The 27361-nt window shown below is 35.5% G+C and overlaps 1 protein-coding gene across 2 annotated transcripts; it reads left to right on the top strand.

Moving 5' to 3' along the window:
• The first annotated feature begins 252 nt into the window (after window positions 1–252).
• On the top strand, window positions 253–26202 carry opn4b (opsin 4b). Of its 2 annotated transcripts, XM_043253224.1 has the most exons (11): window positions 253–726; window positions 10553–10695; window positions 10915–11048; window positions 13403–13606; window positions 13714–13885; window positions 14118–14282; window positions 16312–16419; window positions 17703–17889; window positions 18835–19047; window positions 20717–20752; window positions 21832–26202. In XM_043253224.1, the coding sequence occupies exons 1-11, from the start codon at window positions 583–585 to the stop codon at window positions 22000–22002; spliced, it is 1677 nt and encodes a 558-aa protein (XP_043109159.1). In that variant the 5' UTR covers window positions 253–582; the 3' UTR covers window positions 22003–26202. The 2 variants fall into 2 exon arrangements, with proteins under 2 accessions (XP_043109159.1, XP_043109160.1); XM_043253225.1 differs by lacking the exon at window positions 18835–19047.
• The last annotated feature ends 1159 nt before the right edge of the window (window positions 26203–27361 follow it).

Raw genomic sequence — 27361 nt, 5'->3', positions numbered from 1 at the left:
AAATTCTATAATCAGTGGTTCTTCATGACATTTTAATAGTCAGCTCTGGGGTTCAAACACTTAATCAGCGTTTTATAAGTGTGTCTGTGGCTGTGCTGCTGACTTTTAATTAAAGCTGCTTCTGAATCTGAACAGGATGCGGGATTTGAGAAAGAGAGAGAGCGGAAAGACTGAGCATGTGCAGATTCTTGACATATAGGCTATTGATATGATCGTCCTGCTGGCACACACACTTATGCTTAAACAGGCACATGAGGCACACAAGGCTTATTCTGGGTGTGATTATGAGGAGCTTAGCAAGGGGCTGTTGGGTTGCATGTGGGATGTTTGAGTTTGCTTAACTGCGCATCCCTCCTCATGCATAGCCTACTGGAACAGGCACATGGTTACTGGCATTGACAAACTCATCACACACACACACACACACACACATGTTGGGCGCAGTTGACAGCTCAGCTCTGGGGTGCAGACAGAGGGAAGCAGAGGAAAGCATCCAGCACCTTCTTATACAGTAATGCTGTTTCTCAGGTTTAAGCAAACTCTTTTTGCGTACCAACTCTGAGCCCCTCTCTCTGCGCTGCGATGAACGCCTCGCGCTCGCTCAGCATGGGAATCCCCACTCGAGCCCCCGACGGCACCGCGGTGAGCCCGGACACTCTCGCCCCGTGGAATTACAGCGCAGTGAGCGCGCACAAGCTGATGGAGCTGCCGGCGCGGGCCACTACGGTAAGATGATGGAGTTTCATATTTCGTTTAATATAGCATTTAGAGGGAGAAAACGTCTGGCGTAATGCGCGTCGTACTCGGTAAGTCGTGTGTATATTTTTAACACGCAAAAAAACTGAGCGCCGCTAGCGCCAAAAACGCGTGCGTAATCGGAGGGAAGTCTGTCAGTTCCGCCTCAGGTGCGAGCGCGGCAAGTTGCGGGGATGCCCCCAAAAAGACAGGCAAAAGTATATGTAAGTATTTTGCATGTAGGTACTGTGTTTAAAAGCGTATGTTTCGGTAACCGCAAAACTTACAGGCATAAGTAGCGTTCTTCTGAGGGGGTAACCATAGCAACGGTATGCAGATCAAGCGATTTCATTATCGGGACAGTACGTCGATTATGTTTTGCATTTACTTGTCTTAATTACAAAAATGTTTAAATGCCTGTTGGATGGTTGACGGTTAGTTGCGGCAGGGGCGCCTAATAATTGAGGAAGCTCGCATTTGTATGGACAAACCGCTGATTAAATAGCCTATGTGATTTCCGTCTCTTCACGTGGATATGAAAGGATTTGCCTGTCAAATGTATCAGCTAGTCATTCGCGCCTCATTGTTTTAGCCCCTGGGAATGTTCGTGCTCATGGTAATTCATAGGCGATTTCCAGTCGTAAGTTTCAAATCAATGATCAAAGTAATCATCGGATCATATCGAATCATCGAAATGTAATATTGTATCAAAGTATGTGATTGAGACTGTAATTAGTTAATTTGATAAAGGATTAACATTTGAACATCTTTAATGTAGTTCTAACAACTTTGTTATGATTGCGAAGGTTGTTACTTCGTGGAAAAACTCTTTCCCACGTAACAGACCCACGTAACCTGGCGGTGTATAAATATTTTCAATATCTGAAATAAATCATTGCAGGAACCTGATATTTACTGCGTATTTATACTATCACGCATAATAGGAAGATATGCCACTATTTTGTGCATTTATATCCAGAGCTGGAGTTATTACTTGACATCAAGAAAACTACCCAAAGGTACCTGTATGATTAGTCTATATTAAATAAAATTGCATATAAAACTGAATTAATTTATATGATTAGTCTATATTAAATAAAGTTGCATATAAAATTGAATTCATTTGTTTTCAGAAATGCATTTCATGCAAAATGTTAGATAGTCTGGTTTTTGAGAATAATTGAACTGGTCTTCATTTCTCATAAAAACAGTCTGTTCTGTACGGTGTCTTTGTGATAGTAGATGAATTGCTGCACACTGCATACTAGAGTGGCTCACTAACTCCCACACACTCCAGCGAAGGTGTTACAACCCTACAAGTGTGATTTCTCAGCAAGTGAGCACAGTTTAGCAGGCTGAGTAAGAATCAGTCACGTACACACACAAGTCGTTTTTGGAAAGTAGGGAGTCCTACGGGATCACATAGCATCATGTGGGAATCTAGCATATGCCATTCATTCTTAGAGAAGTAAGCTATTTCTGAATATTTCCTGTTTGGCAGTTAAAATGGGACATAAGAGAAAATGAATTCAGAGAAACAAAAAAAGCCAAACATGCACAATCTTTTTACATTGTACTGTATCATTTCATTAGACGATAGTGATATGGGAATAGCATGAAAATGATGTTAGGCATTAAAACAGAGCTTTGTCCCGTGTGAGAGCTTTAAACCCAGATAAAATATCTACTAATGCATACAGTAATGCTATCCAGGAAGAAAGAAAAAACAATTTGTTAATGCTTCACTGCTCATGGTAATTTTTTGCCTCTAAAAGATCATCTATCTATCTATCTATCTATCTATCTATCTATCTATCTATCTATCTATCTATCTATCTATCTATCTATCTATCTATCTGTCTGTCTGTTTGTCTATCTATTCATTCATTTTTTTTATTAAAAGTTGTCCAGGAAAATGTAAGAGTATGTAGTGTCATATGAATGAGTGTTATGGCATTCCTCAAACAGAGGGTGGCCTTGTTCCTCTGATGAATCAAGACTTTATTTATTAATGTCATAGCTACAATACAGAGCTTCCGTTCATATTTTGATGTGATGTGAATATAGAGCTTAACCTCTATATCTTCCATTGGCCTAATTTATTTTATTTATTTATTAATTGTGCATGCATGATTGCAGATTTATTTTATTTTCACCCAGCTATGGAGCACCGTGTATTAGTGCACAACAGACTTCCTATCTGTATCATGTGTCATTGTGTGCTGTTAAACCTGCTGCTGTGGGCTACAGTCTAATAGATTTCACCCTTCACCTTTCACCCTTCACCTTTTGATTCCAAACAACAGATTGATTCTATTTTTTATTTTTTTTAGAGAGGCACGGGTGATGCCTCTCTAAATGCACGCCTAATGCAAATGTGAGTTTTGTAGCAGGAGCTTGAAAGAGAAGGTGAAAGGTCATGGTTGTACAGAGAATAGGATTTATATAATTTTGGCGTTTGTAATTGTCGGTGCGGCTCTGTTTGCCTTGAGCTAATATTTAATCATCTGCAATAGTTTTTGTGAGGACACAGCATGACAATTAGCCTTTTTATTTGATTACATAAATTCCCCAAAATGCTGAGAGATGCCAGTGGTCTCAAAAACTACAGGTGGAATCGGCTTCTCTTGTTTTTTTGTTGTTTTTTTGACACTACAAAGACGGCAGAGAAGCGCCTCTGAAGTGTCATGTAGCTATCTTTCCACTGCTGCTCAGTGCTGGCAAGAATGCATTTACACACCAATTAAAACTTTGTATTTTGATAATAAGGTGGGTCAGAGAAGGCAGAATTTGTGTGTTATGAACAGGAAAAGCCTTAACTCAGGTGCCTTTTGTAATTTAAATGAAAGACAGAACATTGGACATCAGCCCAACTTTTGAAATTCTGATTTTCCTTGAACTTACATACTCTAATCTTCTAGAAAGACATGGATGCAGGTTTGAGTTTTAATTTATAAAGCTGACACAATTAAAGTTCGTATGAATTCAGCGTTGCTTTGTATTTTATTGGAAAGCACTACTACGAAATGATTTATTGTTGTAGCATTTTAATGTTCTTTTTAGAAGTAGACTTTCTTCTCCCAGGGTTATTTAACACGCCGGGTTTAACTCACTTCTATTGAGTTCGTCTCTGAAGAGGCCGGATGAGTCCAAGGTTTATTTGCAGTTTGTCCAGCGTGCATTTGAATCGATTTTTGCTTTTCAGAAATAAAACATAGAGCAAAAATGTTTCTACAATAAGATGCTCATAGAATAGTGACAACGTCGACTTTAGTCTGTTCAATATTTCTATCACACAAGTGTGGAATAAAGCACAAAACATGCAGAAATGGATAAAAGACCTTTGTTTGATTCTTTATTTTTTTTAGATATTCTTTTTATGTTTGAAGAATTTTTGTGAAATATTTCAACCACCACCAAAAAAAAAGTAATAAAGCCAAATGTAACAAAAAAGAAGGAAAAAATTCAAGTACATTATTTTCGCCATCAAGACAAATACAAAATTCTAGTTTTGAATGATGCTTCATTTAATTCATTCATTTAACTAAGTAAACCTTCTGTTATCACAGCTGTGGGAGCCCTGATTCCTTGTTAATGAAAATGGCTTTGACGTTAATGTTAAAGCACTAGATAAAGTGTTTGGATGTTTGCTTTTTAGACATGCGTTTGTCATATGTATGCATGTTTTATACATCACAGAGACAAAGACAGTGACAATAAAAGGAGAGAGACTGAAACAGAACGACATATGAATCTGTTCAAGCTCCAGTGACTTTGCAGTGTCCTTCAAGGCTTTTTTTTTTTTTTTTTTACATTCTCCTTAACATCTGAATTAATAATTTGCCTTAGGAGTAGTCTTTATGTGTCCTGATGTTTTCTGTCTAATTGTGTTAAGCTACAGTGACAAGCCATGAAGGGACATGTAAAGGGACCTTTCACACTTAGAAAAAGATTTATTTTACAATCTACCATGTTAAAATCTGGATTAAGTCAAGTGGATTATTTTTAAGATAAACCATTAATTAATTCTAAAATGAAGACAAAGGTTTGTTGTGGAATCCCTTTTTTAACAGCATATGTTTGATCCTTTACGCTCCTACATTTTTTTTTTATTTATATTCTTCCATCTTGTAAATGCTTTTACCCTAAAAATCCTCTAGTGGAAGGTACATATTTTACAGAGTAGCTATAGAATCCATTGCTATTTGCACATAGTGTAAATAACATCTATTCTAAAAAATATTATATTTTCACTTAGTGTAAATAGCACATCACTAAAAATGCTGTTATTTTCAGCTAGTGTAAATAGAATACATTGCTATTTGCACATAATGTGAATAGCATCTATGCTAAGAAATGATGCTATTTTTACTTAGCGTAATTAGCATCTATTTGCTATTTAAATCGAAAGCTGCACATATCCGTCCATTGCAATATCATTGGTATATAGAGAAAGTCTCAGATCCTGTCATAAAATATTTAGTTTGTTATCCCAAAATAATCAGTTTTATACCCAAAAACAGTCTTCTCAGAATTTCCAAAATTAGTTAACAGAATTTTGTATTTTGTATAACTCTATTAACTAAATATCTTCTATGAGCTAGAGGAGTTCATTAATTTATTGAACAATCTTACTCTGTAAAAAAAATAACTGTAAAAAAAAGTCAGCTGTGCCAGAATTTCAATTATAGAACATTTTAGATTTTACGGTTTTAACTTAAATTTACTGTTAAATACTGTAATATCATTAACTGATATTATAATGCTAATATACTAATTATATTAATATAGTAACCTTTTAAACCTTCTGAAATCTGTTTTATACTTTTGTTATACACTGATAACCACCAAAAAACAGGTGGTAACACATATACAAACACTAAACACATAACACACATGAAACTTAAATAATGCAATAATCATTAATTTAACAACATTAGATGTAACATATAGCCCTAATAAATAAAACTGTTAAGAAAAACATTAGAAGAAACATAGTTATTATAGTATTTATATAACTATATATACTAGTAGGGGAACTCCTACTAACCATTTAACAGGTTTTTATTGTAGCATTTTAAAAAATATGAAAAAAGAATATGTAAAATAATAAGTAATATAATAAACATGAATAAATGCCTGAAATATCAAAAGGAATGATTAAATGGTTATAAATTGGCTTTTAAAAATCCAACCACTGGAACGAAGACACATCAGAGGGTTAACTAATGATTCACTGTGGTAAGATTTGCCAATGGGAACCAAGAAAAATGGGTCAGTGGTATCAGTTAAAGCATGCATAGATTTAAATCATCAGTATCTTAGAGCTGCACATTGTCAAAGTGCTGTTTTAAATCTGTTTCAGTATCCAATGTTTTTTTCCTAGTAATGTTGTAGGCATCAATCAAAATGTATCTGTGCAGTTTGAAAACTTTAGCTTGAAGTTCACCTTCTTCCAATAAAGTTCTTTCAGGAAATACACCCTGCTCTTTGCGGAAAGGTCTCAGCTTTTGTTGGACAGACAGAGTAGATAATCTCCCCACAAAAACCTTTTTTTTTTTTTTTTTTTTTTTTTTTTTTTTTTTAAAGCGGTGGATCAGCTGTCCTTTATCACAGTTTCCGCTCGAGAAGTTTGGGCCCGTAGTAGTCTGCTGAGACGTTCCTTACCGATTAGGAAACTGTCAGCTGACAGATTTAGAATTGATTGTGTGTGTTTTGCTTCTATTCAGACTTTTCTTCTAGCCGCAAGCTACGAGAATAAGTGGAGCAGCACAGACAAACAAGTTCATTCATTCTGTTGCAGCACAAGCCTGTTGCTCTCAGTTTTGCAGGTTATTTTTTTGTTCTTTGTAGAAGATTTTAAATAATGCAAACATAAAGCTATTAAATTGTTTTAATGGCGTTTCTTTGTTGCGCAGCGGTGTTATTTTAAACAACTGCAGCCCAAGAATAAAGCACCATGACATTGTTCTCTCTTTGCTAAGATGGTTACAAATAAGCTCCTTGCGATGTGGCGAAATGTTATGTTTCTCTCTTTTATCTATTTCTGTCTTTCTCTCTTTCTCTCCTTGTCTCTTTATATCGCTCTCTGAATGTCTAAGCGATAGTGACATTTTAAGAGCATTTCCCATATTTGTGCCACAGAATCATTCAGAACATGCTCTCGTCCAAATCCCTCATCGATAGACATAACAGACAAGTACCGCATATGAGGATTAAACCAAATATCAGCTCTGTCTCTCTAGATCAGGCAAAATGACAATCAAGGCAATTTGGAATGGATACTTTGCCTTCCAGTGTCATTGGGGCTAAACATTTCACGTCTTTTTAAAGAATTTTTTGGGGTCATTTCATTGGAAGTTACTGCTCTTATATTACTACTGTTAAAAGTTTGGGGTTGTGTTTTTTACGGACATCTCTTATTATGCTTTCCAAGGCTGTGTTAAATGATCAAAATATAATATATAATATAATGAAATATTATTAGTATTTCAATTCTTATATTTTGATATATTTTCAAATGCAATTTATTCTTGTGACGCAAAGCAGAATTTTCTGCTGCCATTATTCATCCAGTCTTCAGTGTCACATGGTTCATCAGAAATCGTAATTTGAAATCTAACATGCTGATCATTTAAAATGGATTTCCTGTGAATGAGTTCCTTTAACATGATGGAAAAAACAAGCCAAGGTAACTGTAAGGCTACTTTAATTTTCAGTCTCAGTATTGAAATCCTGGAATAAAACCTGCTTCCGTGTATGAGTTATCGCATTGTAGGGAAGCATGATTTCTTTTGACCTCAAAGCGTGTAAAGAATAACCTTGTAAATGAGAGGCACCAAAATGCATTTATGCTCACATGGCTTGCCTACAGAGTTTCTGTGTGGATAGACAGGTGACTAGCTACCTCATCACTCACTAAGTTTAGCAAGGTGGTAAATAATTACAGCTATTTTATTTTATTGATCATTTGGTGATAGGTTTATCAGCTTTTTAGATAAAAGGTCTCGGCAGAGAATTTCTCTCATTCAGTGCAACGGAAATTAAATGTTAAAGTTTGTTTTGGGAACTGCAACCCCATACATACAATTGTGCTGCCTATACTGTATAACAGAGGATCTCCTGATGAAGCAGATCATTTTAGAATAAGTTTAGGATTGACCAAAAGCTAATACACAGTAATGGCAGTGGAAACCTAAGCCCTTTGTGTTCTCAGGATCTTCGCAAGGTTTATTGAAACTTGATGATTGTTACCTTCCTTTTTTGTTCAGGGCTTCTGTTTGAGAAATAACAGGTAATCTGTGTTTTCATAAAGCCACCGCATCAAAGGCCAACCAACTATAGTGAAAACCTGATATTATACATTTTCCGAGACACTATTAAATGATGAATAAGCAAGTCCTTTTGAATTGAATTTAATCAAAAGCAGCCAGCTCGAACACTCATTTATTTGTTACTTAAAATAACATGTAATAACGCTTTGGCTAAAAGCAAAGGAAAAACCCCTCACCACATTCAGAACAAGAGCCACCTAAATGTTTTTTTTTATGTCCAAAAAGATCAGCACTCATTCATACTAAAATACTCAACTATTTCTAATTGTGCTAAAAGTGTTTTTGTGACATTGAGTCTTTAGGTTACATTTTATTTCAAGTTGTTCTTGTTACAGTGTAATTATATTTTAAATAATGAGTAATAATTATTACCTACCTGTAGCCTACCTACTATATGGTTAGGATTTGGGTTACTTGCATGTATTTACGCATAATTTATTCTTAACAAGGACACCTTAAAATAAAGTGTTACCAGTGTTTGTACAGATGGCCAGATGTTTTCTCTGCTGAAGCATTAGATGCTCTCTTGATCATTCTCAAATCATGCTGTTGCATATAATCATCAGGTTGGATGCACAACGTATTAATATAGTGTATGTTTTGCAGAAAATAAAGTTTAAACATCCCTTATCCAGTAGTAGTGGAGGGGGTCTGCTTCAATCTGATGATGAGCTTCTTTAATGGCCCATTAATTTTCCTGCTGCTATTTCATACTACACACATTTTGCATTAATCCACCGCTGATCTGCAGCAGATTATAAACTCATTAGTTCTCAAATGTCCTTTTCTTTCATTTTGTATTTGCGATACTGAGCAGTTTTTTCGGTATCCACCATTGATACCATCTTTACATCATCTTCTTCAAAGACTAGAAGCATTTGATTTAACCCCTTAGCATTCCTGTCAAATTTCACTCAATGCAAAATGTCCCATAAGTGGAACATTGGAACTAGGTTAAATGTGATGTGAATGATTGCCACTCTGATTCTCTAGTCTGTAGTACTCACCTATTGTATGCTCTTACTATGAAAGCGACCTACAAAGTGCCAATTCTGCTTGTTTTGCTCCATCTGGCTTTAGCCATTCGAGTCAATAGAATGATTTAGGGTTGGATAGAAGTATAAATGGATAAACTGATGCTAAAAGTGGCAGACTAAGATGTTGACACTGGTGAATCGAACAGCAGTGTTTGATGTACTAATTGCTTCTTAAGAACTGAGTCTGACATGGGGGAAAAAAACGAAAGCTTGCCATTCTAAAAGCTTTTATGTATTCTCTGTTCCAAACCCTGTTACCAATGCAGTTGAATGAAATGGTACAATCCACTTCAAAATTGGTAAATATATCCATCTCAGCTGGCTATTGAGGTTAAAGTCATTATATAGATTTCAGGTAGTAGAGGATTTGGCCTATTTCTATATTTCTCTAACACAGCCATGATCAGTTTTGTTTGTTGCTTACATAATACTATTGTTTCATTGGTATTTTTTATAACAGTTGCAAACTTAACATTCAAAGTCTTAACGTATTAAATGGCATCCTTAATGTGCTGTGCTGAAAAGTAGCCAAATAAACCAGCAAACAATGCATTTACGGAACATAAATATTCATCAAAGTTGTAATTTTATTACAATTTATATGTTTTTTATAATTAATATTAAACAGCAGAGAGCATCTGTAAAAGAACAACTCTTCATCTATATCTAGCTAATTGAGGCATAATGATATTGGAATATAATAGCACCCAAATGGTAGGGTAAATAATATTAAGCTGAGTTTATGAAGCAGAAGCTTATTTTTATTACAAAATTATATACTCAGGAAAGTTACTTTTACGCAAAAACCAAAAACTGAATCAAGAAAAATGTTATATTATATTAAAATGTCCATTTGCTGATTTTTGATGTTCAAACATGAACTTCGCTGAAAACAAAAAGATGCCCTATCTAGACTATGCTGATTAACTGAGGCTTGATCTGATCATGGGTGCGTTTCCCAAAAGCAACTCTGGTCGCAAGTTCTGTCGTTACCAATAGAGGTTAATAACAAGAACGACCATAGTTAGCTAACAATGGTTTTATGAAGCGAACCCCTGCCACAAAACCCAGGGGTCCCCCTTACACCCCCAAACTTAATCAATTTAACCCTTTGACGTGTCATGCTTTGGTTGGCGCTGAGTTAGAGAAAGATAAGCTCAGAAAAAAAAGATGGGGAACAATGTGGAAATAATAAAATGATATGTACAGATTATTGAATTATTTAATATTGCACTATAATTAACATTGCCCATCAACATAATATATCTCTAATTAAATAAACAAAATATAATTTCATGTAGGGTACTCTTGGGGGCCCTCTGGTGACCATGGGGCCCTTAGCAGCCACTTAGATCACTTATGTCTTGGTCCTTTATATATAAATGTAGCACATTGTGCTCATCTGAAATCATCTCCTGACATTCCCTTTTTTCTTTCTGTGTACAGGTGGCAATGGTGCAGGATGTTCGACATCCTTTCCCAACAGTGGATGTTCCTGACCACGCTCACTACACTATCGGTTCTGTCATTCTAGCAGTGGGCATCACTGGCATGGTGGGAAACTTCTTAGTCATGTATGCCTTCTGCAAGTAAGTCTAGATATATGTTGTTTGTGTGATAACCAATGAAATCCTGATTAGTTCTGTTTATCTCGGGTCATTGTTGCACTGTAAAGGCATGCAGCGCAGAATATGCTAAGATATAGACCAAGGTTTATATACCACTGGCATTCAAGAACAGTTACTAGAAATGGTTGAGCGTTTCTTTTGAATTGCAGCATTTGACATTTTATTTGTGTGTGTTTTCAGGAGTAGGAGTCTGAGAACACCAGCCAACATGTTCATCATTAATTTAGCTGTCACAGACTTTCTGATGTGTGTCACTCAGACGCCAATCTTCTTCACCACCAGTTTGCACAAGCGATGGATATTTGGAGAAAAAGGTAATCCAGATGTCAGATAGTCACAGCGCTTGATCAAACCCCTGGTTCATTTCCAGGATTTCATAGTTACTTGCACAGATGCTAAGTCAACTTTACAGGGTGAGTTCATGAGAAGAAAGTATAATGGTAAAGTATCTCAGTTGGAGAGGGATTATGCACTGATGCATAACTGTAGGAGAAGAAACACCTTAGTGTCTGTAGAGGTCAAAGCGTATGTAGATATGAATCAGTGTTTGGTCAGCTTGAACGTATTTCAGTTATAGTGCAAAGGGGCTTTTCGAAGTCTGTAGATGTAGCTAAAAAAAATGTGTAATTATAAACTCTGGAAAAAATATTTTTGCTTCATTAAGCTTATTGTTTGATGAATCAGTGTTCTGAAAAATAATTAGCGTTCTGCTTCATCAAGCTTTTTCAAGTGTATTATTATAGAGGTAGAATACAGTAGTAATTATGTTTTTATTGCCCTAGAATATATATAAACCAACATTTTTATAAAATCCTGTGAATTAAAATGAACCGTTTTATCAACACTTTTTGTTCAACTAATAAGCTTAATTTGTTATTGTTTTTTTGTATCTTGTCTCGTACTGTAAAATTTGTATCATAAAACGGTTGTCAAATATTAAATGTTTGCCTATCTGACGCCTGTGTAGAACAGGCAGAGAGACTAAACATCTTCCTATTAAGTAGATGATGTAATCTCTCATTCAAGCTCTTTTAAACATATTATTGAGATTATTTTGTATTAGTCCCAAAAAAACCATCCTGAAAGCACAATTGCATGATTACATATTCATCATGCAGTAGCATGTGTTGGATTAACGTGATGCTCTAATGTTAGGCTTTCAAATAATGCCACAGATAAAACAGAAAATGTCAGGTCATATAAGGATCCCTTGATCACTGATGGTCTTGTTTAGATTTGAAACCTTTTAAGCACTTAAAGTGTGTTCTTTGAAGTGAGGTAGTTACTGGATGGTTGATGAAGTGGAATGACTCAAACTCTCTTGAGGTCTCACTTCGACCTGAGGAATGTGTGAGAGATCTGCTGCGTTTCCTCTGAATGATGTTTAGAAAAATGAACGCGGCACCCACTCACTTCACCCATTCACAATCATTAGAATTACTGTGGTAGGTACAATGGTAGAAAAACTATTTCTTTAATGTTAGTATATAATATATACACATATGTGTGTGTGTGCTGTACGTATAATAAATTATATAACAACAAATTCATATTAATTCAATATGTATTCATTAAATTAATTTAGGCATTTGCTAGGTTGCTGTGTGTATTGAGCAGTATAATGTCCAGTGAGCCAGTGATTATTGCAAAAATAAAACCCTTTAGAACGGTACAAGATCGTCTGATAATCTGAACATTATACATATATTCAAACAGTTTGTTGATATTCTTTTTCTCTCTGGTCTTCTCATAGCCAGGGCTATAATCAAGCAAAGGTTTCCAGCAATATTTAAATTAGCAGTCAATAAATAAGGGCTTTTCAGTGACAGGCTCTTAAACTTATGTAAAATACGTTTCCCCAGTATGTAAAATGAAAATCCTGTTTACATTAGTAACATTTCCAAAGCAATTATAGATTCAGAGGTCACAGGATTTTCCATTATTATTATAATTACAGATACACTGCCCGGATGTGCAGCTTGTATAAATGAAGAAGTATTCCTTTATTGATAAGAAAAACGAGTTCTTTTTCATCTAAAGCCATTTTCCAGTCTTATTCTTTTCATACAGCTTGACTGAGGTGGCTGATTTATTAGGACTGTGTAGTATGATTTATTGCTCATACAGTGTAGTAGAAGAAACAATGCGAAGGACTTGCTTTATTAGAGCAGCACTGGATTATTTATTCATAAACATAACATAAAAGGATTAGCTCACCTAAAAATCAAAATGTGATGAAAATGTCCACACCCTTAGGCCATCTAATATGTGGTTGACTTTGTTTCTTCATAATAATAGATTTGGAGAACATCAGCATTAGGTCACTTTAACCGGTGGGTCCTATGCAGTGCATGGGTGCCGTCAGAATGAGAATTGATGTGAACATAACAGTAATCCACATCACTATTCCACTGGTCATCTAGTCCATCAATTAAAGGGGTTACTCCACCCCAAAATTAACATTTTGTCATTAATCACCTACCCCCATAACAAACCCGTAAAAGCTTTGTCTTTTTGCTCACTTTAAACAAGTGAACAGGTGATATAATGCTATATTTCTCCAAATCTGTTCCAATAAAAAAACAAACTGAAGGTGAGTCAATTTTCATTTTTAGGTAAACTATTCTTTCTTCATATTTCATTTGTCAGTATTTTTCTCTCTCCACAGGTTGTGAGTTATATGCATTCTGCGGCGCTCTGTTTGGTATCTGCTCAATGATCACACTCATGGTCATTGCAGTAGATCGATACTTTGTAATCACTCGTCCTTTGGCCTCTATCGGCGTTATGTCACGCAAGCGAGCCCTGTTGATACTCTCTGCTGCTTGGGCGTACTCTATGGGCTGGAGCCTGCCTCCGTTCTTTGGATGGAGTAAGTGCTTACAATCACTCGCTGAAAGCTGCGAAGTTTAAATTCAATCCTCATTGTTCCTCTTCATTTCAGAAGCAGCAACATGCAATTGTATTTTATATTCTCAGGTGCGTATGTCCCTGAAGGTCTGCTGACATCTTGTTCGTGGGATTACATGACTTTCAGTCCTTCAGTACGAGCCTACACAATGCTGCTCTTTACTTTTGTTTTCTTCATCCCTCTCTTTGTCATCATGTATTGCTACTTCTTCATCTTCAGGGCCATCCGAGATACCAACAGGTAAATGCTTTTACCATGTTTATGAGCGCATGTTTCTGGACAGGAAAGAGGAAAAATACAATTTTTCTGTGAAGAAGTGGAGTATTATTTATCAATAAAAGATCAATTTTAGATTATCACTATGTTTCAGTGATACAAAGAGCTCGGCTTTGTAAACTGATTTATATGCTGTCTCTTCGTGTGCGTATTGTATCTATCTGTTTGTTTACACACCTGTATGATGATATAACAGAGCTGTCGGAAAAATCAATGGAGAAGGAGGACCCAGAGACTCTATAAAGAAGATGCATCGAATGAAAAATGAATGGAAGATGGCAAAGATAGCACTCATAGTGATCCTTTTGTATGTCATCTCCTGGTCTCCTTACTCTTGTGTGGCTCTTACCGCTTTTGCTGGGTGAGAATCAGTACGTCTCGCACCTCACAATCGCCCACATTGCTTGTTTGACATCCTTCTTGATGATTTTAGCTTTTTAGTATTTACTTCAGCTTTTTATTATTATTTAATGCTTTTTTTCTTTTATAGTTACCTGTGAGACCTAAAACAGCTAAATATTTGACGGATAAAGTCATACTTCACTTGCCACTAGAACTATACAAACTATTCACTGCTAGTGCAAGAATAAAAATGTTTTACTCTACTTATTTGTTCAGACAGTTCAGAAAGACTGTCTAGACACTCAGATATATGTCGTATTAAAAAGAGCAGAGATCGCTTTAAATTAAAGATGTAAATGTAGATCTAAATCATCATGAGGTACAGTGTTCTGTGTAAGAAGCATATATTTTCAAGGTAGTTATAAGCAGCTAAGAAAAAAATATATAACTTTGGCACTAAATTAATATAATATAATATTAATATAATTTAATTATGATATAATATAATTCAATTTGTTTCTTATAATTGAATGTATTGTGTTTTATCATACTATCGTCCCATTTCTAAATTATCTTTTTATATTTTGAATTTTTATTTTGTTTTGAAGTTTATCATTTTACCCTAATGCCATCTAAGGTGTAGGTGTCTTTTTTTTTGTTAGATCCAATTTGAGATTTTTAAGTCAAACCGAAGTAATCTGTCAGTCATATAATGGCCGACATAGGAAACTTTGTTTAATTCAAAATCCCAATTTCTCAGATTTGGGAACTTGGCCCTGTACTGTAAATCAGTAATTAAGAATTGGGGGGTTCGATTTGATGTCTCACTGAAATTTGATAAACAGGTCGACTTTTAAGTTTAAGTTAAGTTAAGTTTCTTTTATTTGAGATTATTAGCCATGGTAAAAACGTTTCTGTCACCTAGCAATTTTAAAAAGCTTATTCATGCCTTTATTTTTGTTAGATTGAACTATTGTAATTCTTTGTATGCAGATGTGAGCAATCATTGTTATCTTGCTTACAATTAGGGCAGAATGCTGCTGCTAGATTAAGGATGGGTGAAAGCACCAGCGTATAACACCTATTTTATCACCTTTAAATTGGCTTCCAGTTCACTACAGGGTCGATTTTAAATTGCTTATCTCAGTATTTAAAGTCCTGCACAATCTGGCGCCTTCTTATCCAACAGATCTTGTGCATGTTCATAACCCTCAACGGAATCTAAGGTCATCAAACCAGATGATCTTAGCTGTCCCTAGGACGAGATTAAAACTGAATGATGACCGGGCATTCTCAGTGCTGGCCCCAAAGCTTTAAAATAGCTTGCCTTTATATCTGAGATTACCTACACTTGGGGTTTTTTTTAAATAATTTTTAAATGGTATTTATTAGAATTAGCCTTTGGCGTATCTTACTAAGCTTATATGGCTTGTTTTACTTGCTTATCTTACCAATCACAATGTCCCCTTCGTCCTTCTGTGATGGGGGTCTCCTTTTATTAATTGAGATTGTCTTGTTTTAATTGTGCTTTATAAACAAACAAACAAACAATATAATATATATGTAAAGTAGAGTTGTGAAATGATTACTCGTGATTAATCGCATGCAAAATACAAAATATATGTATGTGTACTCTGTTCGTTTGGTATATAAATATAAATACACACGCTTATTTTGAAAATGCATATTAATCTATATATTTATTTTATTATATTTATACACTGTATCTATATATACAAAATAAATATACACAGTACACGCTCGTATATTATGCAAACAAAAACTTGTGATCACTAATGTAAAGACATTTCTTCCATCCTCACAGAGAGAAATGTGTCACAGACTGTGAATGAAATTTTCAGCTATTTTGACAGGTTCATTTTTGTACCTGCTGCTTCATTTCCAAAGGACTCAGTGGTTTAACTCATTTACTGCGTCTTTGTAATCTGATATGTCTGTGTGGAGCTGTGAGGGGATGTCAAGCTGGTCAGATGAAGGTAAAACATTATAATGATGCGTGATGTTATGTCCTCTCACTTTTTCCACAGCTACGCTGACATGCTCACCCCCTACATGAACTCTGTGCCTGCTGTGATTGCCAAAGCATCCGCCATTCACAACCCAATCATCTACGCCATCACTCACCCCAAGTACAGGTGCGACGATGCTCAGCGTAAACATTTCTACCAACAGTTGTTTGTTCTGTTGCGTTTAATGGGAACGATGAATATTCATCAGCTGATGTACACTGCAGTAATTTTGCTAACTATTACAATTATGCGAATCGTGCTGTGACTTTACAGTAAACAAGAGCAAAAAACAACTGATATGCTAATTATATAAAATACTGAATTCACAATTTTAAGGTTCACAAGTTTAAGGATGAATTTAGAATAGAAATACAGAATTGTTCTTGAAAAACCACCAAGAAATACAGTAAAAATAGTACTATTGTGAGATATTATTACAATTTAACTGTTTTCTATTTATTTTTAAATCTAACTCTAACTCAATCCTTTGATGACAAAGTAGAATTTTTAACTCAATTTAGCTTCACATGTTACTTCAGATATCATTCTGTTATGTTGATTTGGTTCTTATTATCTATTATTAACATTAGTGAAAACAGTTTTCAAACAGCACTATATATTTTCATTTATTAATTAATTATTATTCTTATTCTTATATTTTTGATGAATAGAACATTATTGAAGAGAGCATTCATGTGAAATAGAAATCTTTTGTAACGTTAACTATTTTTCTTCACACTTTTGAGCAATTTAATACATCCTTGCTGTAGACTGTAAAAGACTTGAATTTGTTTTTTTATTTGTATATCCTGGCAATATTTTACATTGTACAATTACATTGTACACTGAAATTGAAATACCCTGGCTGCATATTAAAGAAGTGAAGCAGTAAAAAGCAGCGCCGGTTTATTACGCACCCTAGTTTCCAATACCAAGAAACATTGTTCCAAAAACATGCACGCTGCGTGCTTCAAGGCCAGACAGACCCTAATCGATCAATGGTTTTCTGTACAGAGCGCAGCCACAAGTACCTTGAGATGACAGAGGTAGATTCTGACCTTTACAAGTCACATTTACTTCACATTCATCGGCTCTGGATGCATTAGGCCATGTGCTACTTATAACAGATCTAAAGATTAATGTCTCATGATGAAGCACCTATATGAAGAGGCCATCATTTATTCACTCTTATCGCCTGGAAATAATAGGATCCTTGGGAAGGATTGATTTGAGCTGTCACGCTTTGTTTTGACAGAGCACAAAAAATACTAAATTCCCTTTCCCGTTGGAAATGTAAGGCTTTTTTTAACAAACAAAGGGTTTTATATTTTATTGACAGTTAAGGGAAGTTGATGTGAACTGGAGATTCAATGTTCCTGTCCTTCTTTCACATATCGCTTCTCTCTCAGGTCTGCCATTGCGAAGTATATACCATGTTTGGGAGTCCTGCTGTGTGTGCCTCGTAGAGACCGGTTCAGCAGCAGTAGCTTTATGTCCACACGACGCTCTACTTTAACAAGCCAGTCCTCAGAGAACAGCAGCAACCTGCACCGCGCCGGGAAGACGCGCTTGTCCTCTTTGTCTGACAGCGAGTCGGTAAGAAAACAACTTCAGGTCAGAAACAAACTCTACACATATCCGTGAACCCAAATTCTCTCTGAACCACTGTCAGAAATTGTTAGGGAGTGAAAATTGTCCCCTTAAATTTTTTGGGCTCATTTTTTAGTCTTTTTTTTTATTTTATTTTTGTCCCTGTTATTAATAATGTGATGAAAGTACTATATGCGTTGCATTAGCTGCATGGGGACGTCACCAAAAGAATTTGATTATAAAAGACAATAACACTTCAGTATAGGGACTATTAACTAGTTGCTTATTATCTGTATGACCACACTCTCTAATAACAATATCCAGTATCTAAACTCAACAATTACATTACTAATAATATACTATTAATAAGCAGCAAATTAGGACTTTATAGAGGCAAAAGTTGTAGATAATAGTTTGTTAATAGCAAAAATTGTACCTTAAAATAAAGTCTGACAATCCATTTCCAAAGTCCATTTAAAGGAATAGTTCATCCAAAAATGACATTTCTGTCATCATTTTTTTATTCTGTGGAGGACAAAAATATATATTTTGACAAATTTTCATGTTTTTTATTGATTGATTGATTGAAATGATAACAGAATATTATGAAATATATCAAATGTTAAGAAATAAACAAATATATTATTAATATATAATATATATATGATTAATATTATATATTATATAATATATTCCATCACTATGAAGAAATTGTTAATATCTGTTAATATCATCCACAAATGAAAACTGTCATAATTTCTTTCATCAAACACATAAAGATTCTGAAAAACATGAGGATGAGTAAATGATGACAAAATGTACATTTTTAATTAAAACATGGCCAATTATTCTCGTTTGCATCTCATTCTGTCCTTCCTCATCTAAAAGATCCCAGCGATCTCTAAGCTGTTTGATCAGCATTCAGTGTGCGTTTTTTTTTTTTTGGGACAGGGTTGGACGGACACAGAGGCAGATCTCTCCAGTGCGAGTTCACGCCCTGCTAGTCGTCAGGTCTCATCTGACATCCGTAAAGATTTGTCAGACTTCAAGCACACGAGCTCTGTGAGGCTGAAGGTCAAAAGCAGAGACTCGGGTATCTTTGACAGAACCTCGGGTCAGAGTCTAGCTGATCCAAACTTGAACCGGACCTGTACATACATCAGCGTAAGTGTCTTCAAGAAGTGTCATATCTCACCTCATTAATCAAAAGCTTCCCAGCTCACTCAGCGCTCTTCGATATATGAAATTAGGAAACAACTCCATCAGATTTCAAATTCATGTGAAAATTTCATTCCATCGTTCATATTTTGAAGACAGCTCATTGCCCTGGTTTCAGCCAGCATAGTTCTGTGACAAGAGTGTGCATGGTTATATGTGCTAATGGTGCTCTGTCTATGATTTCTTTTGACTGTACACTAATTAAATTTGAGGGAGAGTTGTGCTTCTTTTTCCATTTTTTCTTAGATGAAGCGGAGCTATCACTTTTCTGAGATCTACTCACAGCTCTTCTTGCTTTAACTCCCCAGATAAAAATGTATTTTTTAATTTAGCCCGGTACTGGTACTGATTAATAATGAAAGATTTCCTATTCTACTTGAATGATACATCATGAGTGAATCTTATCATTATCGAAAGTTATTATTAAAATATTTTAATATACTCTGAGAAAGCACCATGCACCGCTTACTGAATGGCATCACTGCTGATTCTACAGTACAAGCAGAAACATGCCCTATATCCTGAACAGATGTCACAGAAGAACCGATCCCTTCAGTGAACACACAGTGAAACAAGTGTACTCCAAAAAGTGAATGACTTTTATGAGCCGAATTCTTTTAGCGAACCAAGCACATACAGCACAACCAATGTAGTCCAATTGATTAACTGAGTTATTTTTTAAGGAATCAAACACATGCAGCATAGCCAGTATGATCAGCGTAGCCATAATGATGCTTTACAGAATGAGTGACTCTTATGAGCCAGTTCTTTTTAGTAAATCAAACACATAAAGTGCCAGTGTAATTGGATTCTTAAATCTCACGAGCTAGTAATTCTGAATATTTTCAGTATTTGTTTTTATACATATTATATTATAAATGTTTTATAAATGTTTTTTCTTTATTTCTGAACTAAATGATAATTTAGCATCAAAAAAGGTTTTTTTTTTGTTTATCAGAACAGACTTGTGACTTATTTTTTGGATTGAGACCCACCATTTGTGAACCACTGTACAACATAGAGAGCAATACTCATACAATCACTCTCTCTTGTTAAAGGGCTGAGACAAATCCCGCTTTTACGCTTATCATTTACCAATCAAATCACATTGCTTCTAGTTTAAAGTCACAAAAGAGTTAGAAGAACAAAAGTCAAATCAAACTGATTTGACTCCTAAAGGCTCCTTTTGTTAGTTTAATGCTAATCAGGTTGTGAGCTAGCAGAGCAAGTGAAAAATGTAGATAGTACGTTGTGGGTCAGTGCATGGGCCGTTTCTTTAAAGAGCAGATTTGAATGAGGGTCCATTACATTGAGATTAAGCTTGCCGTAATTCTCTTGCTCTAATCTCCTGGTTTTAGAGTAATAATCCCCATAAACAGAAGCTCATCCCATGTCATCAAGAGAAACGGCATTAGTGCGTCCACTGGGTGGCACCTTTCGCTTTGCCCTTCCACCTCCATTTTTACCGGTCACAGCCTAACACTAGGAGGCTGACAGTATGCTAACTTAATATGTGATTAGGGTTCTGAACTTTAAGAATGAGAAAGAGAATATTGAACTATGCAACTATGAAAAATCATGCATTTCATTCCTCTCTCCTGTCTCCCTCTTTCAGACGGTGGGTGACAAAGATGAGATCTCCATGGCTGAGGTCAGTCTATCCAGTGCTCTTTTTAGACTGAATTAGTTTATTAATTATGTTTGAGTTACAATTAACATTACAATCACTATATGTACTGATTCAAAAACAGGAGATAGTAGCATAGAAGCGTGTGGAAATGGATATAACAGAAGATCTGTGCATCACAAAGCCAGATTTAAACGTGATTATATAACTAAGAGAAGTAAATGACAATTTTTCAACAAATGTCAAATATAGGAGGAGAAATAATAAGGTGTTTTTATCAGGACTGGAGCAGATTTCTGAGGATGCTGAAAAACATTTAATTGGCTCTGTGTTTTTTTGTTGTTTTGTTTTGTTTTAAGAAAACACTGATATGTTTGATTAATACGGGACTGAAAGTCCATTTGTGAAACACAATTTTACTAAACTCTTCAGCGAACACTTATTCTCCTCCAAACGGTTCCAGTGGCGGTATATGTTCCTATTTATTAATCCTTTGTATTATTAAGGAGCTGTTTGGTTTCAGTACACTGAGAAAATCATAGCTCCTCAGAGAGAAGGGATACACAAATGCCAGACTTTAAATGAAACCAACCCACATGAGGTCAAATTAGGCATCCAAATTGCATTGTGTTCATACGCAGCATTGTCGATCACAAAGGCGAAGCTGTGCTGTCAGAAAGTTACCCCAGTGTGCCATTATTATAGCTCTAGCAACTGGAACCCGGTTCTGATGGGAAGTGAACCTGTCAGTGAACGTAAACACAAACTCTAGTCCAGACACTTCTCAGCGGATCAAGCTGAAAAACATTCCTGTGTTGCTGAGCATCAACATGACTGTGGCGAGATTTGCTTCCAGTGCACTGTGGGAGTTTTCATTGATTCCTACAAGCAAGTCTAATACCTGTTAATGCACGCCCAGCCTGATCTCATTAAGTTTACATGTTAATAAAACACACGCACATACACACACACACACACCATTTTATTCATCATAGATGCATCTAATTGATCAAAATTGACAGTAGTAATGTTATTAATGATTTTACTAGTTATCAGCTTCACCGTTTTCAACTCAATGATTATCCTTTCTCTTTCACATTAAGGCAAATATAGTCTCAGAGAATGTTGATGAGAAAAGGCCGTTGGCTCGGATCCCTTCCATCATTGTGACGTCAGAGTCCAGTCATGCCATCCTCTCAGAAGGTCACAGCGGCAGCCCATCCAGACAGCTCCCTGGTGCTTCAGTCACTGCGGAAGCTGCTGGGATTGACTGAATACGAGCTGCACTACCACTTATTTATACTTCAGGACAACGTCTTAACAGACTCTTGGTCATCTGACTTATCCTTCCTCCTTTTTGTCTCCTTTACACAGGGCTCAAAAACTAACCTGCATGCAGTTACAGCTGACACCTGAAATTTGGCTGTGTTGTATTTGTTGTACTTTTGCCTGTTTTGAGGTGGAAAATGGGTAACCACAGGCTATGGGGTCAACGGGGTCTTTATTTTTGCAGGAGGACACCCTTTAAGGCTTCTTTCAGTGGTGTGGAGATCATCCTCTCCTCTCAGGGAAGAATGCGACAGCGATCAGTGTCTCAGTTATGGATTACCACCGCTCAGAATATGTGTGCAGTTACATCCCTGCTTCATCCATAAAAAGGTGGTGCTGTAGGCCATAGGAATAAACAGTTCCCAGCATCTGCACAAGATTAAAAACAACACCTAGTTTTTACACAACCAGAAATTTCGGTCTATGAAATGTAGTGACTTGTCTATAGGTGCCATCGCTCTAGAACAGAAAACTGGACATTTTAATGTTTCTTTAAAGGTAAAGTTTATAATTTTTTGTTTATGTATATATGTAAAAAGGTTTTAATTGCAATGGCTGATAAATGATAAATGGATGATACTTTACTACTTTATTGAAATATTAAAAACCAAAAAAGAAAAATCTAAAATTAGTCATTCTGAAATATTAAAGTGAATTTAAGCACCGTACCATTGATCTACTGTCCAAATATATATATATTAATTTTCAGATTTTACAAAGATTACATTTATCCATATTTTTAGCAAATTACATTTGCTGTTATCTACGGTTTACTTAATCTAAATGTAAAAACAGGAAAAATCTTTTTAAAATTTTTCTGATATGTAGTATAGATCATTATGCAACTTTAATTAAGAAGAAATGTTCAAAATGAAACTTCAGCTTGAGTTTTAGGTATTCATGCCAACATCATTAAATAAATAAATCAAGCACTTTGAGAACCAATTACATCTTTTTTTTTCGCTGCTGATTGAATACATTTGTAGATTTTTTTCCAGCACTGTATGGCTAATACATATATTTGTGTATATATATATATATATATTCTTGAATGTTAATAAGAGTGTGTGCTCAAGAAATTATCTTGACTGTATGATTTCTCATGCTTTTGCATTGTGCCACATTTCTCTACCCACATGTGAATATTCACGGTTGTGATTGTCTGCATGCTTTCTTAATATGAAATAGGCTTCTTTGATAGAAATATTTAAATTGAAATGATCCTCACTTTCCATGCAGGCTACAGTAACCCATATAAATGTGAAAAATTGTCTTTGAAATTCCTGTCTTAGAGCCAGTGGCTCTAATGAACTGTACCTTTCAGATGCAGATTTGCCTTTCTGCTGGATTTCAGAGATGCTTTAGTGGGATTAATATGCCAGCATCTGGGAGTCCTTAGGGATTAGAGGGGGAACGCTTTTAACAAGATTAGTTTTGGGAAAGTGCTCAGCCAGAACGCTCCATTGCTTTTAATGGCTGCTGTGTTGTCAAAGTTGCATACACATTCTCAGATAATGGTCTCTGAAGCAGTTCAAATGCACTGTCACTCTCTCCATCTCTCTTGAGATATGTGTTTACCTTTCCATTTTGAGGTAAACGCCCTCCATTGATGATTTTATGATGTACTGTGGTGTGGGTTTGCATATTTACTGATGTTGCCGTAATGCTCGCCTGATAAGCAACTCTTCATTTTGAGCTGGCACACTTTAAGCAGTGAACACATTCTGGATATATCCAGTCACTCACAGTTATCATGTAGGTCAATAGTGTGTCTGCTGACTTGCTTGTGATTTGTTGTTTGTACGCCGTCAGGGGTGACATAATCAAGTGTTATATGAATGATAAATTAGCTTATCAGCAAAAGGCACTGGGTTACATACATTTTATGTGATAACATTGTCACGTCTTCATTGCCCTTGTTTTCTTCTGATAGCGATGCCATGTTGCATTAACACTTGCTTGGTAATTTGCAAGCTCATATGGTATTTTTTTCTGTTTGCCAATGCACCAGCAATTTTTAAATTGAATTTAAACTGAATTTGGAAATTGTTTAGACTTTAGATATTTCTCACTGCTTTTGCGTTTTTTTCCCCTTTCCTACATTCCCTACATTTCTGTTCTTAGATTACGCAAGTTTGGAGAGCAGGAACAAATTCTGGACCCAGCAAACAAAATGAACCTCTAATGTTACGTGTAACTATCCAATAAAGCCGACGATGAGTTCAGCAATATTTAATAAGCCAACGACCAGACAATCAACGTTATCCACATAGATAAGACTGGACAAACACTGGGAGCAAATACAGGGTTTAAATAAGATATAGGACTGACAAGATTATTAACAATGACTGTTACTACTATCTGCTGTAATTACATAGTCTGTTTAGTACACTGAATAGCATTTACTTAACTCTAGGGGGCTCCAAACTACTTACAGTTGCTTTAAAGAATGGAATTATTTAACTGATTTTACACTTACAATTGTGATAAACAGCACAGATCTATATAAAGAAATTAAAACCAATTAGACATTCATGTTTTGTGAAGTAAACCCACCAAAGTGGGTTTAGGAAGCCTGAGACACTCAGCAGCTTCCACTGAGCAAACTACGGTTATCAATCCATACAGTCCTCACCTCGGCAGCCTCTTTAACATGGAAAAGACAGAAATCATTGTGTAGGCTTGCATGTTTTCTAGTCAAGTGGTCCTGATTAGATGGTAACGAGTGGCTGTTAGGCAGAAGTGCTGATGGCTGCTGTCTGGTATTTTGCGCCTCAGGACAATAAGACTTCACTTATTAGCCCAGATTGATACCTCAAACTGCCTTTTGAGGCCTTCTGATTATATTCATCAGTTTGTTTTTTGTTGCACTGCTAAACATTCAGTTCCCTCTCTCACTTTGTTTCAATGCTAAAACTTAATATTCAATTGTTAAAGAGTGTAGACTTCCTAATGGTGTGGAAAAAGCCTTGAGCAGCCTATAAGTATGTATGTAAGCAGTTGGTGGAAAGTACGGCTCTGCATTTATATAAGATTCACTCAGTCTGACTCCTACAATGAGCTCTGAACAAGGTCACAGGCCCCTGGAGATAAGATTAAAGAGTAAACACTCTATGCCATTGACTTTTTCCTTTTTGCAATTTAGAGCAGAGTATATATAGCCTGGTCTCTCTGACTTAAATTGGAGATCATCTGAATATTTCTGCTGACCTTATGTTGGGTTATTTAATAGTTCTAGCTTTGGTATTTTAAATGTTATTTATATTTTCTTTACATTTCTCCTGATCAGTCAGTCTTGTGTGGTGCTATTGTGTTTTCTTCACAACTGTTCTTCGTGCACATTTCGGATGGCCAAAAGCATACAAATCTTAGTCCATCCTGCAAAGAGTGCGTGATTTCACTTTAATTTATTGGATGATGTATTTGAGTGATTTATAATGTTAATAAATCTAAAATTGCAATGAGTATTATGAGTTATGCTTGCATATAAAATCTATATTCGTGCTTTTCAGAAAATTGAAAATGTAAAATGTGCAATCTACAGGTCAAAATACAACCCCAATTTAGAAATGCTGGGACCTTTTTAAAGTTTGAGTGAAAATAAAAACCAAAAGACTTTCAAACCAATTGAGCCAATATTTTATTCACAATAAATCACAGAGAACATAAATGTTTAAGTGGAGAAGTTTTACGGTTTTATCCACTAAATTAGCTCATTTCAAACGTGATACCTGCTACAGGTCTCAAAAACATTGGCACGGGGCCAAAAAAAAACAATGTTCCTCAATGTCACTAGCAAAGGCTTTGGAAATCTTCTTATCTACTACATTGCATAACACCATCAAAAGATTCAGAGAGAATGAAGAAATCTCTGTACATAAAGGACAAGGCTTAAGACCTTTGTTGGATGCCCGTGGTCTTTGGGCATTGCAAAAATCTCTCAGTTTAACCATCATGTGATTTGAAGTTTTAGTTTTTATTTTATTCACGTTTAAAAAATGTCCCAACATTTCTGTAATTCAGGTTGTATGTGGTTTTGTGTTCATTTGATGTACTGCCTTAAAGAACAAACCACAGTTGACAATCTAGACATTGGCTACTTGGAAATTCAATTGTCAGATTGATAAAACTGACTTATATATTAAAACTTGTTGGACAGTTACAATTCTGTGGTGCTGTATTGTTGTGTCTGTGACAGTGTAACAAACGGTGAGGAGAGGAACCATCTGTTCAAGTGTTAGATGACAATAATCTTTGGATATAGTAAGTCCTGTGATAAAGATGTTGAGAATAAACTTTATTAGGTTGTTAAAGTTATTTCCAGAAAAAAAAAAAAAAACATAAATAGCACATACATATAGAACCAGACAAGACCAAATATGTATCAATACTTAAAAGTTTTGTCCTTTCACCTTTAGCACTCTGTTATTTCAATATGATTTGGTTATGAAAAACACATCAGTTAATCTGCAGTAATATGTCCATCGTTCGTTAACAAAAGGAATAGAAGTGGTTAACGCGGGGGTTGTCACACTCACAAGTGTGAATGTAAATGGGCTCAAAAAATAAATAAATCTACCACCTGAATGCATATAGAGAGGAAAGTTAATTTATGAGGTGGAGCTTTACTTTTTTCTAAGTGCTACATTGTTTGTAATAATAGTTATTGCGCGTGTCATTATGTAACATGATGGGGCTTTCTAGAATGCTTTCTGTAATTGTCACTCCAGAGAATAAGAGTGACAGGATTCAGTCAGAGTGACCTGGCTAAATTATACCTGTGATGCTTCGCAGAAACACAAGAATGACGCAGTACGAAAGGTGCATGTTCTTTCATCCTGTGCCATTCATTTATTGACAGCGTCAGTTGTCTTCACTGATTGTGTGCCTTTCAACCCACTAGATGAAATTCACATAGAATCTTTCATTCTTTTTAATCTACAATGGTTGTAGTGTACTTCATCAGTATAAACAATAATGATTTTTAATAGGTCCTTTCTCTTCTCTGAATCTAAAAGAGGGATCGTAGTGTATTTCAGTACAGTGTAAAGCCATATTGAATATGCAGAGCACATAATCTATTTGAATGGGTTGATTGATCAGGTTTTTCTGCTTAGTGTGGTCTAATTAGGTACTGTATTTATGTTTAGTTATGTTGAGGTTTCTGTTCAGTGTTTAACATTGATAATAAAAAATTTAACCTAACTATCAAATCAGTATATTAGAATGATTTTTGAAGGATCATGTGATGATCAAGTAATGTAAAAAAAAAACATTACTAGATATTCCATCAAATAAATTCAG

Source organism: Puntigrus tetrazona, chromosome 12 (genome assembly GCF_018831695.1).
Source record: "Puntigrus tetrazona isolate hp1 chromosome 12, ASM1883169v1, whole genome shotgun sequence".
NCBI lineage: Eukaryota > Metazoa > Chordata > Actinopteri > Cypriniformes > Cyprinidae > Puntigrus > Puntigrus tetrazona.
This window is presented reverse-complemented; position numbering and strand designations above follow the sequence as displayed.